This window comes from Dromaius novaehollandiae, chromosome 2 (assembly GCF_036370855.1).
Source record: "Dromaius novaehollandiae isolate bDroNov1 chromosome 2, bDroNov1.hap1, whole genome shotgun sequence".
Taxonomy (NCBI): domain Eukaryota; kingdom Metazoa; phylum Chordata; class Aves; order Casuariiformes; family Dromaiidae; genus Dromaius; species Dromaius novaehollandiae.
In genome coordinates this window covers 8224977-8239114 of record NC_088099.1, presented here as the reverse complement: position 1 = coordinate 8239114, position 14138 = coordinate 8224977, and the positions used below count along the sequence as shown (strand labels likewise).

The 14138-nt window shown below is 37.7% G+C and overlaps 1 protein-coding gene across 11 annotated transcripts in view; it reads left to right on the top strand.

Annotated features, from left to right (window-relative positions):
* Positions 1 to 14138, top strand: part of KMT2C (lysine methyltransferase 2C) — a 204034-nt gene that overhangs the window by 114042 nt on the left and 75854 nt on the right. For 10 of the 11 annotated variants that reach the window (XM_064505733.1, XM_064505727.1, XM_064505732.1 and 7 more), the window contains 3 exons: positions 1405 to 1518; positions 3517 to 4247; positions 12550 to 12669. In XM_064505733.1, coding sequence (XP_064361803.1) covers positions 1405 to 1518; positions 3517 to 4247; positions 12550 to 12669 — 965 coding nt within the window. The remainder of the gene's footprint in view (positions 1 to 1404; positions 1519 to 3516; positions 4248 to 12549; positions 12670 to 14138) is intronic. The other variant, XM_064505735.1, reaches the window with a different exon arrangement.

The window sequence follows — 14138 nt, the reverse complement described above, 5'->3', positions numbered from 1 at the left end:
AGATTCTGGAGAAAGGGCAGCGACAGTAAGTAAATTTAAATAAATGAGTGGAAGAAGTTTGTCAATGGCATGTATGCCAAATAGAATGAGTAGCAGCTTACATTTCTATTGTGGAAGGTTAGTAGAAGCTATTGGACTCTTAGCGTATTTAGACCATTCAGGAGAAATCTAACACCCCAAACTTACACCGAATACACTCCCAGTCTTCTACTGGAATCACTTTTGAATAAATAGCATTTATTTGAAAGGCTAAAGTTTTGAGTAATACTTTTGTTGTTATTTTTAGCTAGGAGAAGCATTGATGAGCATGCTCCTTTCCCCAAGGAAGAATAGGGCTGTCATCTCAACTACTAGGAGTAATCTGAAGCTATTATATGAGTACAGTCATGCAGTGTTTTTTGCCCAAGAGAGCACTTTTGTACATTAAACTCAAATTTGGAGCCAATCTAAATGATCATTTCCTCAAAGTTAAAATATCACTTTAAAGTTGGCAGAGTCTGAGAGCAACTTTCTGGTGCTAAAAGTGGCGTCACCTAATAGTTCCTGGCTTTTTGAACTTTAAAGAGGCTTTCCTGAACAGAAAGCTATATTCATTTGCCCTTTTTTTTTTTTTTTTTTTTTTTTGCCAACATCCATAGAGAATCAGTTCTTTTTGAGTTAATGTTTATTGTATACTTGGATTTTCTGTTTATTCTATACTTGGATTTTCATGCTGGTACTTTGTCTAGTGCATTTTAATGAATTTCCTTAACTGGAAAAGCTTTTTAAATGGAAAAAAATGTGCACTTCCTGTTTCTGTGCTCTGTAATGATACTCTCAGCTGAAGCAGTGCTCAGTGCCACCTTTTCCATGCAACCTCCTTTCTTTGAGTCGCAGATAAAGGTACGCTAGTTCTGCAGAGCTCTATGTTGTTGGAGCCGAACAGATGGTTTGAAAAATCAGCGTTCCAAGTGCTGGTAGTAGATGGAACCTCGGCTCTGTGTTATAGGCCTTTGTAGTATTTGTGTACAAATTTGAAGCCTTCATGCTACAAGTTCTTTTGAATTTAGAAGTTTGAAATTTGATAAAAAGCCTTTTATATTACTTGGGTAGTGCGGAGGAATCTGTGACTATGTGTAAATTATATTTCCACAAGTAGGTTTATATAATTGCTTTATACCCTCTTTTCACTATCTGAAAAGTATAAACCAGCTTTGATGTTAGTGAGAAAAGGGCTCTTAATCTTTGAGGAGTACTATATCTTCTCCTTGACCTTCTCATTGACCTGATTTGCCCTAACTCCTCTCCCGTAGTTAAATATCATTTTGTTTAGCCAAAAGGTCAAGTAGTGATAGCAGCTACTGATGCCAGAGTAATAGAATAAACACCATGTCAAAACTGATAACTTCTTCGCTTCTCCTTAAGCTTGTACAAATGAAATGGAAATTGAAAGTGGTGCAGAAGATGTGGCATTTCAGGAACGCACCATTATTGGTAACGGCCTTGGTCAGGAATCAGCTGTTGGATGCGTCACAGATGGTAAGAAACAGTTTTGCAGCCTGAGAAAATACAAATGCAGTGTTCAGAATCCTTTCCCACTCAGTAAGGATTTGTGGTGCTTCATAAATTTAATAGGAAAAAAAATATCTGAAAAGGAGACAGTTTCTGCAAGTTCCACTATCCGAACTCTGAAGTAATAGTATTAACTTTTTGGTTGAAGAAGTATTTTATTGAAGGCAAAGACAGCTGTAAATTGCATCTTCAGAACATTTGTGTAGCAAAAAATCCTTTTACTTGTTTGGTAGGACTGGCTTTCTGCAAAAGCTGGAAATACAGTTTAATATTTTTGTACATTGGAGGATTATAGCAAAAAAAAAAGTTGCTGTGTAGATTCAGTTACTTGTATTTTCTGTTCAAGTCTTTTGTTCGTAGCCAGACGTGACAAGTTTGGACGAATTTCTCCTTTTTTATTGTGGGGCGCACTTAACTGAGAACCTCCAGTTTATCTTCTGTTTGGTTGTAATTGTTCAAGTATGTGTCTCAGTTAAGGTTTTTTCCTTTTCTCGCTTGCCCCCTGCCCCCTACATAATTTGTTTATTAAAGCACATCCAGACAGGATGTACTACAGTAGTTGATCATTAAGGTTCTGGGAATAAATATATCTTATCAATCACTCATGAAGTCTCAGCCAAAGAAACAAATGCAGACAGAATGGTTTTTGGCTCCAGTCCTCTAAATGTTTTAGTGACTGATGTCAATGGCAAATTTTCAAGTGTGACCCACCCATTCCCAGGCCATGCTGAGGGATGGTTCCTCTAAGGGAAATCAAGAAACCTGAATTTAAAGCCAAAAGAGAAAAATAAATCTTGCAGTTTGACTACAATCACCATGTTGTACACCATGGTGTGTGATATAGGGCTGTGATTTAAAATTTTGTCAGTGAAGATATGTTCACAATAAAATGCTAGGCTGTGAACTGTAGTGGCTAATGTGTTTGTGTAGCAGTATGAATTTAAGAAGAGTGCAAGCATAATAGAAAATAGGTGGCCTGTAATGGAATCAGGGACCATCAAATGAAGATACTAGAAGCCACTTCAAGACAGAAAATAGGATGTTGGACTTCATGGAGTGGATACAGTATGCTGGAACTCCTTGACGAAGAAAGTTACAGATTAAATAATTTTGATTTGGTTCAAGGGGAGGCTGGGCTTATGTTTGTGAAACAAATCGACAGGGCATGATAAACCACAAACTATTTTTAACTCGGGTGGTTTCCTAAAGTCTGGAAGAGCATTAGGAAGGAAATATTTATTATATGTACTTGTCCTGTTCTTCTTCTTAGTTGTCTGCTTTTGACAGCTGTTGGGACAATTGCTTAAACTACATAAATTTATGCTAGCATAAATCTTCAGTATGTAGAAATGAAAAAGGAGAGGCTACTTTGAGCTGCCTACATGGAAATGTAGGTTCACATTCCTCAAATCATTATTTCAGGCTCACTGAATGCTCTTTATAAGCATAGTTCCCTGCTTTGCAGTTGTATACTGTAATTTTCATTCATCTGTCAACTTGACTCCTGGCAATACAGCTGAGGGAACTTTGCCTAGTATATACATTTGGGAGTACCTTTTGTACAGTGGAATCGTTGTTACTAGCTGAGGAGCTGCCCCTGATAGCCTAATGTAATCTTCTTTTGTCTGAGTGCATTTTTATGGAAAACATGTGAAGGGGAGTGTTTGAGTTTGTCCCTGAAAATGTCCTATTTTCTTATGGGGTACTCTGCGCATGCAGAAAAAGGAAGTCCAGGAAAAAGAAAAAAAGAAGAGTGATCAAAAAGTTGCGATATATCTACTACAAATATAGGATACTACAAACATAGGGTCAAAAATGGATATTTAGGAAGTATATTTTAAGCTATGCATAAAATTTTCTTGAGCAAGTGTTGTGTACTTGATGTATACCAGCTGTACTTGGTGACCAGTACAACTCTGTAAGCTGTTCATTTTTACACTGAGCCTTTAATGTGATTGTACTTAGTTACAGGCATATCACTAGAAGAAAAGACCGCAGAACTGGAAACAGAAGTCTCTGATGAAGTTAATTCAGCTGAAATGGAAATGTCTCCTAAAAAGACACCAGCATTGGATGACAGTCAGACTGAGAAAATGATGGAAGGTGTTCAAGCTGTAATAGAGCAGGAGTCAGACGAGCAAGTGGAAGAGACACAACTGTCACAAGATGGTGTTGAGGCATCAGAAGTGTCCACAGTAGACTCTCGGTCTCTGTCTTCAGTACCTGAGACCGTAACTGTGATGCCAGAAATACAAGGGACTGAAAGTAAAGGGGAAATTTGTATCCATGTAGAACAACAACTGGAAATAATGGAAGTGCAAAAAGACGTAGAAAAAGGAGAAACTCATGAAAACTCAGAAACACCAGCTCTTTTAGAAGTAAAAGCTGCTTCTGCAAATGAAGGTTTGCAAAGCAGTTCACCAGTTGGAGACAAACCCCTAAAATCACCAGCTGAGACTTACCCTTCACTTCCACCATCAGTTAATATAAACAAGACAAGTATGTCTTCCTCACCAGATGTTTCATTAGACTTGCATTCTGCACGTGATGTACAGCACAGTCAGCCGCCAGCATTGACTTCCACTGCTGGAAGTGCTCTCACAACAACTTACATATCAGTCACTCCAAAAATTGGCATGGGGAAACCAGCCATCACCAAAAGAAAGTTTTCTCCTGGAAGACCGAGATCAAGACAGGTAAGCATGTCGAATATTTCATTATATACATTTATGAAGTTAGTTCAAATTTCAGTTTCATACAATAAGTTGACCTATTTTGGAGACTATGATGTGTTTATTCTCCCAAGTCAGCATATAGTTTATTTCTTTAAGGAGGTAATTTCATGTTAAATAATTGAAGGTCATATATAATAAAGGTTCTCTAGTGAGAATTACAGTCTCTTTTGGATTGCACTTAAAGCAAAATAAATAGGAAGATTCATTATATTTTTAATATATGCTAAAATACATGTACTAGAAATGCAAACATATATAATGTGCTTTTTCTTTAACTCATCTCTTACTCTCTTTCATATATGCATATATTTTTGGCTAGTACCTTTAACGTGTGTTAACATTTCTTCAACTGGCTTCATAGAGGAACCTGCGACAACTCTGTTACCATCATGCTGCCAGATTTTTTCTTGATGGAAGTTTTTAATGAGGGCAAATAGTGATGGTTTTGTTATATGAGCAAATACTAAGCAAGAACTGTCTTGTACAAATTGTTGTGATTTGACGAGGATTAGATTTGATAATTGAAAATAATTATCAAGTCTGTAGCCTTCTGCAACATCTTACTCTCTGTTCTAATTACATAGTTTTGGTAATAAATGATTCATGGAATTTTATTTTGCATTTATTTTGTGTTTGCAAAATTCTACACAAGATGTATGTCAGTGTGACAAATTAAGTAGTGTTTCATTTCTGTTCTCTTCACAGAATTTATTTTTAGGCTTTGGGACTTCTAGGCTGGTCATTTCATGTTTTTCTGAACTTAGTGTTAAAGAAGTATTTTATATATTGTAGAATGTTTTCCATTTTCTCATGTAAGCTAAGGGTTCAAAATACAGTGGAAATTCGGTTTGCAAGAAGAGCTATGAAACAGTGTTCTGACAGGGCTACGCATTTATAATAAAAGCAACAAACTATTCAATTTGGAAGATTTTAGAGCATCTCCAGTTATTTTTTTCTCATCTGTAAGCATGGTGGAGCTTATAGAAATATACGTGAAATAAAAACAGACCGTAAACAATTGGGAAAAAAGTGTTCAGTTTCTTCTGCTCTGATGTTGTCTTACAGTAATCAAACATTACCACTTTTAATACTGTCTTAAAAATGAAATATATTTCCCTAGTTTAAAACTTACATCAGTTTGTCGTGCAGATTTAAGAAGTGTGGGGAGGGAATTCCTAAATGCTCTAAAATGAATTCAGATTGTTGGGGAAGATTTTTGTCTTTTTGTGTTCCAGTAAAAGTCACATTTATTTTTCTGTGCTGTTTGCCCCTGGTATGCGTGGGCACCAGTATCATAATACTGGCAATAAAATCAGTTAATTGCTAGAGAGCCCACTGAGGAAAACATGGAGGCTGATTCCCAGCTGTAAATGCCTGCATCAGAAATGCATCTCAAAAAAAAAAATCAGCTAAAAAGTATTGGTTTACATATTCTGTGTACAATATGGTACAGACATTAACCTCTCAATATATGGCGTAAGTAATGCAAGTAAAACTGAGTTGAATTACTGTTTAGAATTCATGTCTAGCGCAAACAAAATCCTAGCTGTGATGCTAAATTAACATAATCTATTCATCAGTTTGCAAATTATATTTTAAAATAAAAAGGTACAAATAGCATCTTAAGGCAGTTAGCATCTTAGCAGTGCCTATTGTAGAACTGGAGAGGCTGCTTGAAAAAGTAATGAACTCTCCTAAAAATATGTCGGTCTGTGAAGGCTCCCTCTCATCCCCTTGGTTTTGATAATCCTTTCCTTGCACTTTAAGCGCATACCGAGCTGGAACTTTTGTAAGGCTAATAGCAATTTTCTGGTAAGAAAAGCAAATGCATACTTTGTTTTAAGTCCTAGTATTCTTTCTTAGTTTCCACTGATGATTCAGTTCTAGCACAGATCAGCACCTTGTGGAAACCGGTGGAAAATTGCCTTGCGAAAGGACTGAATGAAAATGAAGAGCTTGTCGATAACTTGATTAGTGAAAAATAGATGTTGTTTTCCTAACCTACTAGTAATCCAGATTCAACATAACTAGTAGGTAGGGCTTTGGGATCTTTTTCAGACTCTTAGTCAGTTTTTACTTTTGTTCATCTGATTTTTCCATGTTGGAGATGAAAACAGAATGCTCATGTCTATAGATAATGTCTTTTGAGAAAAGAGACTTGTCCATAATTGATGTTTTCTAAAACACCTTTATTATTATACTTCTCCTTCCACTGAGATTAGGAACTCTGTGTGTATTTTGCTGCCCTTCGATTTTTCTAGGTGGTTGCGCAGTAAAGTATATGCTGTATTTACATAAATATTTATATGCTTTATACATTGACAAAATTATGTCCAGGATTGTAAGTTTGCAGTGTTAACTTTCTCCGTTGGGCATTTGAGGGACTGAGCCCTTTCGAATGATGGTCTGTAGAGGGTAATAGATTTAGAAAAGTACAATTACAGGTAAACGTTTTTCCTTTGAGCAATATGTAGTCAAACAAATCCCTGATGGGTGAGGCATGTGCTTGCATGTTTCAACCTTGGATTGCTCCTAGAAATTGCTTTGGTTTTCTTTGCCGCAAGCATTCAGGTTTTTTAAAAAATTGTATACCTTTTTCTAAATCAAGAGTTACGGATAGGAACAGAAACCTCTCTAAAAATATTTGATTGTAAAAGAACAACACTTTGCATTTTTATCTAATTGTGCTCAATTTATGCCATCTTTAAAAGAGCATTTCATGTATAGTGTTTATATATATATATGTATATATATTTGTGCCAGTTTTCAGGAGTAAAAAAGCTACTTTTTCTGCTTTTTGATGTATCTTCCAGCAGCCCTGTATATGACTTTCTTTCAGTCTATTCTGTATGATTTTGGAAACTGATTCTCAAATTGGAAAAAGAAAGAAGAAACGCTGTAGCTCTAACTGTCTTTTCCCCTGTAATCTTCATTCTGATGCTGCTGCATGACTCCCTTCTGTGCATGTGTTGGGGTTTGGTTGGTTTGCTGTAACATGAGAATTCTTTGGGATGGGTCCTTAATCAGTTTTTCACTAAATATAAAAGCAAAGAATTAAGTCCTTTTGTTTCTTTGTGTCATACTCTGCAGACACTTCAGAATGGATATTAGCTCTCCATTCTGGCTCAGGGAGAGGCTCCAGCTTGGCAGGTTCTGGCGGCTGAGGAATGCATTGCGTTCTGCTGAGCATCTTCTTTTCTCTGTCTCGCTAGTGAGGCCCCTTTGTTGCAGAAGGGTCATAAACTTAACGTCAAACATTTTAGCCTAACAAAGTGTCTCAGTACTTGTCTGTCTAATGATGAGACGTGTGCCGAGGTCTTATCAGAGGATTGTTGCTACAGGTCCACCTTCTTTGAAGAGCTTGCAGTAGCTTCCAGTTCAGGGAGGAAGTTGGGTCAAGAGAGCTGAAAGGAACCAGGAAATACACTCAGCTAAGCCCAGTTTCCCTTTCAGCTTCTTAAGGGATAATTGCTTCCACCTCCTGCTTTCAGAATAGGACCCAAGCTGCACTGGATCTACTGGGAGGAAGGTAAACACAGGCTAGGCAAGGTCACGTTGACCCATAGCAAGTAAAAATTGGAGAGAACAATCCTGGAGGAAAAAAAATGGTTCTATGAGGTTCTAGGAGTGTGGTAGATAAGGCATGAGTGCAGTATGGCATCTCAGTTCAGAACAGACCAGGTCACGTGTGATTCTCCTCTGTGTGTCTGTATATGTCACCAAAAAGGAATTTTGCCTTCTGAAAAGTAGGTTAATTTTATGGGTTCATGGTCAGTCTCTTTCTAGTTAAAGAAAAGCACATAATGCTGTCATGTTAGGACCTAGATTATGAGATACTGAATGTTACCTTGCATCTCGATCAGTTTGCAGCTACATGTATTAGAGGCCAGTAGAATAAGAGAGAAAAACTACACAAAATAGGGGGTTTTTTTTGTTTTTGTTTTGAGGAGGTTGTGGCTCCCAGACTTGGTGAGCCTAACATTGGATCCACAGCTGCTTTCCCTCTTGCACCAAGGAACTATCACTGCAGGACCAGTCACTTATCCAAGACTGCACAGGTTTAAAATAGGTATCTTGATGAGAGTGATACTACTCTGTGGACCCTAAGGACAAGCCAACATTAGCCAGGTAGCAGTATTCTCCCCTTTATCCTAGAAGATTCAAATGTTTTAATATATAAGCTACCTTGTTGGAATGTCCTATTACTGTTTTCAAAAAAAAAAAAAAAAAGTCCACTGCAATGGATTTGTGGAACTTCATATGGAGAAAAATAGTAGAAAAACTGTCTGGATGCTGAAAGATTTTTTTCCCAACTTTGGAAGATCCACAGATTTTGCCTTCACTGAACACAGGAGAATCCATGTAAAATAAATAGTTTCTGATTTGCATTTGTTTTCATTAAAATAAATTTGTTGTGCTGTGCAGTAGGATAAATGATTGTCTCTCTCTTCAAAATCTAATAATACAGTCGCTACTAAAATATGTTTGATTATTCAGTGTCAGTATTCTACTCCAGAATGGAAGCAAATTGTTTTTTACATGTATCCTGACTGTTGTTGTTTGTAGATCAGAGATACTTGCTAGTAGCTGCTGCATAACAAAGTTGTTAGAGTGCTGACCTCGGAGTTGTATGTGTGCAGTCTCTTCGCCATGGAATATACAGGCTGTCCATCTGTGCCTATAAATAATTTGCAAGTTTATGCCAGAGGGATTTCTGCTTTGATCTTTCTCATTACTTTTGTTCTAAAGCAGTAGTCTTAGAAGGAATTATCACATGAGATTGTTCATGATTATCCTGCCATATATCTAGTTTGAAATAAATCTTCACAGGAAAAATGCCTATTTTTTTCTGTGGTTGAATGCTTTAAGTGGTATTGGGGATATTCTGTGTATCTGAATCAGAAAAATATGAAATCATTAGTTCTTCTGCAACAGCACTGCGTATTGGGAAGCAATAACATGAAGTCAATGAATGCAGGTCATTATAGCGTGTGCAGCTTTGTAAGACTGGTAGATAAACCCTTCTGGAGGGGAATGATTTGTAGAAGCGTATCGAATGGAAAATAATAAACTTTTACTCTTTCTGTTTTACTGTAAAAAGTATTTCAGAGTGTGTTCCATGGAAAGGACTGATTAGATAAAACAAAAGGTATTCATTTGCATCATGATGATGCTGGTGAACCTTAGTAGATGACTCACTACCTATTTCTAGGTACTTTGAGAGCTGCTCTGTGGTGAAAATGCAGAACATCATGATGGGCTCAGGTGCATGTTGTTTCTTGGGTATTGCAGCTTTTTCACAGTCTTTGGTTACAGGGTACTCCTCAGTACGTTACTGTAGTGATCTGTAGTGTAGCTGCAAGAAAGATGAAAAAGGCACTGTTTCAAGGGTGAGTTTGTGTTGGAATTGTTTTTTTAGGGGGGCTTTACGTTTTTTGTGAGGGAGCTATATTTAGGACAGATTGAAGTTTTGTTCATATCCCTGAAGTAATATTAAAATGAAAATAGATGTTTGTGTATTTGCGATGGCAGCATGTTTGCTGAAGCAGGAGGCTGCTGGCACCCAAGCAAGCTCCCCCGGCCCCGAGGACCTGGCGGTCGCTGCTGCCATAGCTGGGTGCCGCTCTGGTGCTCAGCTCTGAGGACTCGCGGAGGCGATGGCCAGTGAGGGCGTCCTCTTTCTCCCACCCTACGTAACTATGGCCGTGGTTTTGGTATAAATGAACCAAACAGAACTTTTTCTTCAGTGTTGAGTGGTAATAGGCATTAATTAAAAGCCAAAATATAATTAACGCATCTCCTTGATGGAACTCATTTGTTCATGGTGTTGTGGAAGTGTGTGGTTTTAATTAAGTTTATCTCACCAAGAATTCAAATGTTTCTGATTTGCAATAAAACCTGGATTAAATTTCCAATTTAATTCTTAACAATATGGCTCATGAATCATATACAATTCATTTTGTTTTGAAAGACTGAATATTTCATTGTCAGGTTTAATCTTCTATTAGCTTTTTAATCTTTTGAATATACTTAATCACTAGAGAAGTGTGTCTTCTTAAAGGGAACGATAATTTCATGAGTTCCAAGTAAAAGTAGATAGTTTCAGCTTTTGATTAATATTTTAGGGTGTTTGGATATCTGGGATTTTGACCCTTAGCTGGCATGTTCCCTGGTAAAGATTGTTTCTGTGAAATACAGGTTTTGTTTGTGTTTCCACTTGGTGAATAAAGAGCACTTACTTACCGCATATAGCGGCGTCTTAGAAATACAGGAAAACTACGAATAAATTCAATAAAAGTTTCAACATTTGCAGGAAATGTTTATTCAGCTCAAATGGAAAATTACTGTTTCATGTTTCTAGATATTTAAAAGCCAGGCTAGCACAGTAAAGTTAAATTTCGCATTGCCACAGATCTGCTGGTGTAACTGCTGAGGACTGTGGGACAGTGTTTACTATAAAAAGATGAGATTTCAACAAAAAAGGGCTACTAGGCTGCAGAACTGACACAGCAAATTGGAGTTCAGCCTTTTAAGTGCTATATTATCTTTATTCCGTTTCCATCAAAGCAGACTTGCGCTGGATACCGCTGTGCCCATACTGCGGGTTTCACCACTTGGGCAGTCTCGGCGTTGTTGAAACGCAGCTTTTTTGTGTGGTTAAGCTTTTGGGTCGCAGACAGACTTCTTCTCGGGGGTGGGCGGTGTCAGTGTGCTCCCGGAGCCCCTCGGAGCCGCTGCAGGTTACCGCCTGCCCGGTTTGGCGAGAAGGCGGCGTCACACGAGCTTTCCCCGCTCTGCGGGAGGCCCCGCGAGCCTGTCAGCTCGTAGTTGTCTGCGTGAGCCAACGGAGCTAACCTGGTTGGCCTTAGCTGGGTAGGAAGCGCTTGCCACCATCCTTTGGGCCTGAAACTGCTTCAGGAGGAGCCGTGCTTTCAGTCAGCCCCACCGTTTGCGGAGCGAATGCCTATGTCTGAGGTGAATATGCGTTTTGATGGATCGTTGATGCCGAAGAAACTGCTCTCCGCACATTCTCAATGGAAAATATCTTCTTCTAGAAAAGCATATTTTGTAATACTGTCTCGTTTTTCTTTACCCTTATTATCGTATAGGCCAGTATTTGAAGGCGTAGGTGTGTTCACGCTTGCGCCTGTGAGCCCTCGTGCCCCTGTGGGTGGTGGGCGCTGTTGGCAGGCGTGAGCTTCCTCCGCCTCGTCCACGCTGGTCTGCTGCTGACTGCCGTCCTCCTCATCTGTTTTACTTCTCATCTTACTGTTATTTTTTTCTTACTCACACAAATTTAGGATTAGAAAAAAGTATCATCCTCGAAATATGCTAATTTACAAACGTCGAATGCAGTTATTTATCAAGTCGTTGATGGCTATCTTCTGCAGTCCTCACGCAGGGTTGAAGAGCATTTTCCACAGATTTTAATGTGTATGAGGAACTTCAGCATTTTTTCCTTCTACATCTTCGCACTTTCTTCTTGTTTTACTCTCTTTTTTGTCACAGAATTGACATGGTGTTGGGAACTACATGAGTAGGGATAAAAAATACAATCAGTTACTTAGAGTTTCTAGGTACACCATATGCACATATAATTACTACATATATACTAATATATAATATACTAATATTTGATACCATAGCAAACATGACATTATCAGAGTGAAGGAAACAATTAGCACTGGGCTTTTATAATGGTTTATTTGTGATGTTTGAAGGAAAGAAGTATTTTGTTAATTACCCATGGCTATTTTTCTTTTTTTTTCATGTTTTATTTATATTCCTTTTGTTCCGTGCTTCTCAGTCTAGTTGTTGCCGTGATTGTCAGCAGGTTTAGACTCAAAAGTTGACTGTGGGCATCTGCTCTTGCAAACACGCAGTTTGAAGTGTAAAGAGGAAAACGTTTCATCGTTTCAAAGTACTGTCTGTTCAGTTTGATGCAATAAAATTTAGGGATCTCATTTGTTGTTGTTACGACTGATTGCTTTTTATTTGTCTTCTGCTTTGTTTATAAAATTCATTTCCTGGTACTTAACTGTTGTTTCAAGGTTAAAATTTTAGTGTAAGTCTCAATGACAGCCTGCAAATCTCCCACCCTCCTCTCACTCAGCGTGCACTAATTAACTAGTTAAGTCAATGTAGAAATGCCTATGCCTGCATGTGCTTTGCTTTTCAGATTTTTTTTTTTTTTGGTTGCTTGCTTTTCTTTTTTTATGTTGCGAAGTTTTATACATCTATTTTCTCACCTACCGTATCCTAGGGGGCTTGGAGTACCAATAATACAGTCAGCCCACCTTCCTGGTCCCCAGACATTTCAGAAGGTCGGGACATTTTTAAATCCAGACAGCTTCCTGGCAGTGCCATTTGGAGCATCAAAGTGGTAAATAATTTGAATTTATTTACATGTATCCATTGCTATCTTTCTGCTGTAGAGACTACTAATGAAATTCTGTATAGCGCAGCTGAATTAATCTTCCATTCTATCACTGTTTAAGTCCTTTAAAAATTTTGTAAAACTCTGGAGCTTTCAGGTTTAAAAAAAAAAAAAAAGTATGCTTTCCAGAGTGTACAAATATTGTGATGGCATTGCCATGATTTTACATGGGAAAGAATAATTTGCGTTACCAATGTGTGTTTACTTCTTCAGTTCATGTGGTTGGCTTTAAGTAGCTGTCAAAATAAGTTACTGGAGAAAAAATGTCCTTAAGACTGGCAGACATTTAAGGAAAAAAAAAAAAAAAAAACAAGAAAAAAAAACAGATCTGAGGTGTGTCTTAGGTTGCAGCATGGATCCAAAGTGACATCAATTTTAGCTTGTGGGGGAATAAATACCTACTTTCCTATCTGATAGACAGACAAAGCTTGTGTCCACAGTGCCGAATCTCTTTAAAAATACCTGAAGAAACAAACTGAAATTACTATTAAAAAGAAAAAAACCCTAAACTGTGAAACCCTAACAAATAGCTATAGGTTCCAAATGATTTATGTTCATCTCACTTTAACTCTCATGCTAATTTTATTTTGATTTGACATTAGCTTAGCTTTTGCTGCTTCAAGCGTTAATTTTCAGCTTAATATTCAGCATTAACATTGGTACAAGTATGTGCTTGTTACTAGTTTTGTGTAAATAACAATACTGATACCCAGTCTGAAACAGAAAATGAGAAACTTGTCAGAAGAGTCCATATCTTAAAAAGTTCACTCTTGTTTGTCCTGTGTCTGCATATGTTTTAACTTGTATATACGTGAGGACAGCATTATCTGTTCCCCTTTACTACATACAAATACTTCAGCCATCAATGGTGTCCTTCCTTTCACTTCCTAAAATAGTGTTGTATTGCATTACCTTGTTGTAGAAGAGTAAGGTAGTTTAATTTCTCCTTCCATTAAAAGATGGACATTGATAAAATGTTCACACTGGGATGCTTGGATTCTCCTTTTAATAATTACCGTGAACTTGTATATCTTCTTTGAAAACAGGAGTTGGTGTATTTGAAAAACACTGTTGGCAGTATTAAGCCCGTCATGCTCCTTCCCATCCCTGGACTCTCTGTCAGTAGAGACGGTTCATAGCTGTTGGCGACCTCATTGCCAAAGAGCTCTGTGGTTTAGTCAACATTGTTTTATTGAGCAAATGTTTTGTCTTGGTATGAAAAGTAGTTCCCAGCAAACATTTGGATATAGACACTGTAGACATCTAGGTGTTTTGTGGACAGAGCTGGGCTATCCTAGCAGTAGATATTATTCACAAATTTGAAATGCAGTAAATAATCTCACTACTTATTTGGTAGTAGGAAAGGGTGCTCTTTTGGGTATATACCGTAACTGTCATCATTTATGCAGAACAGA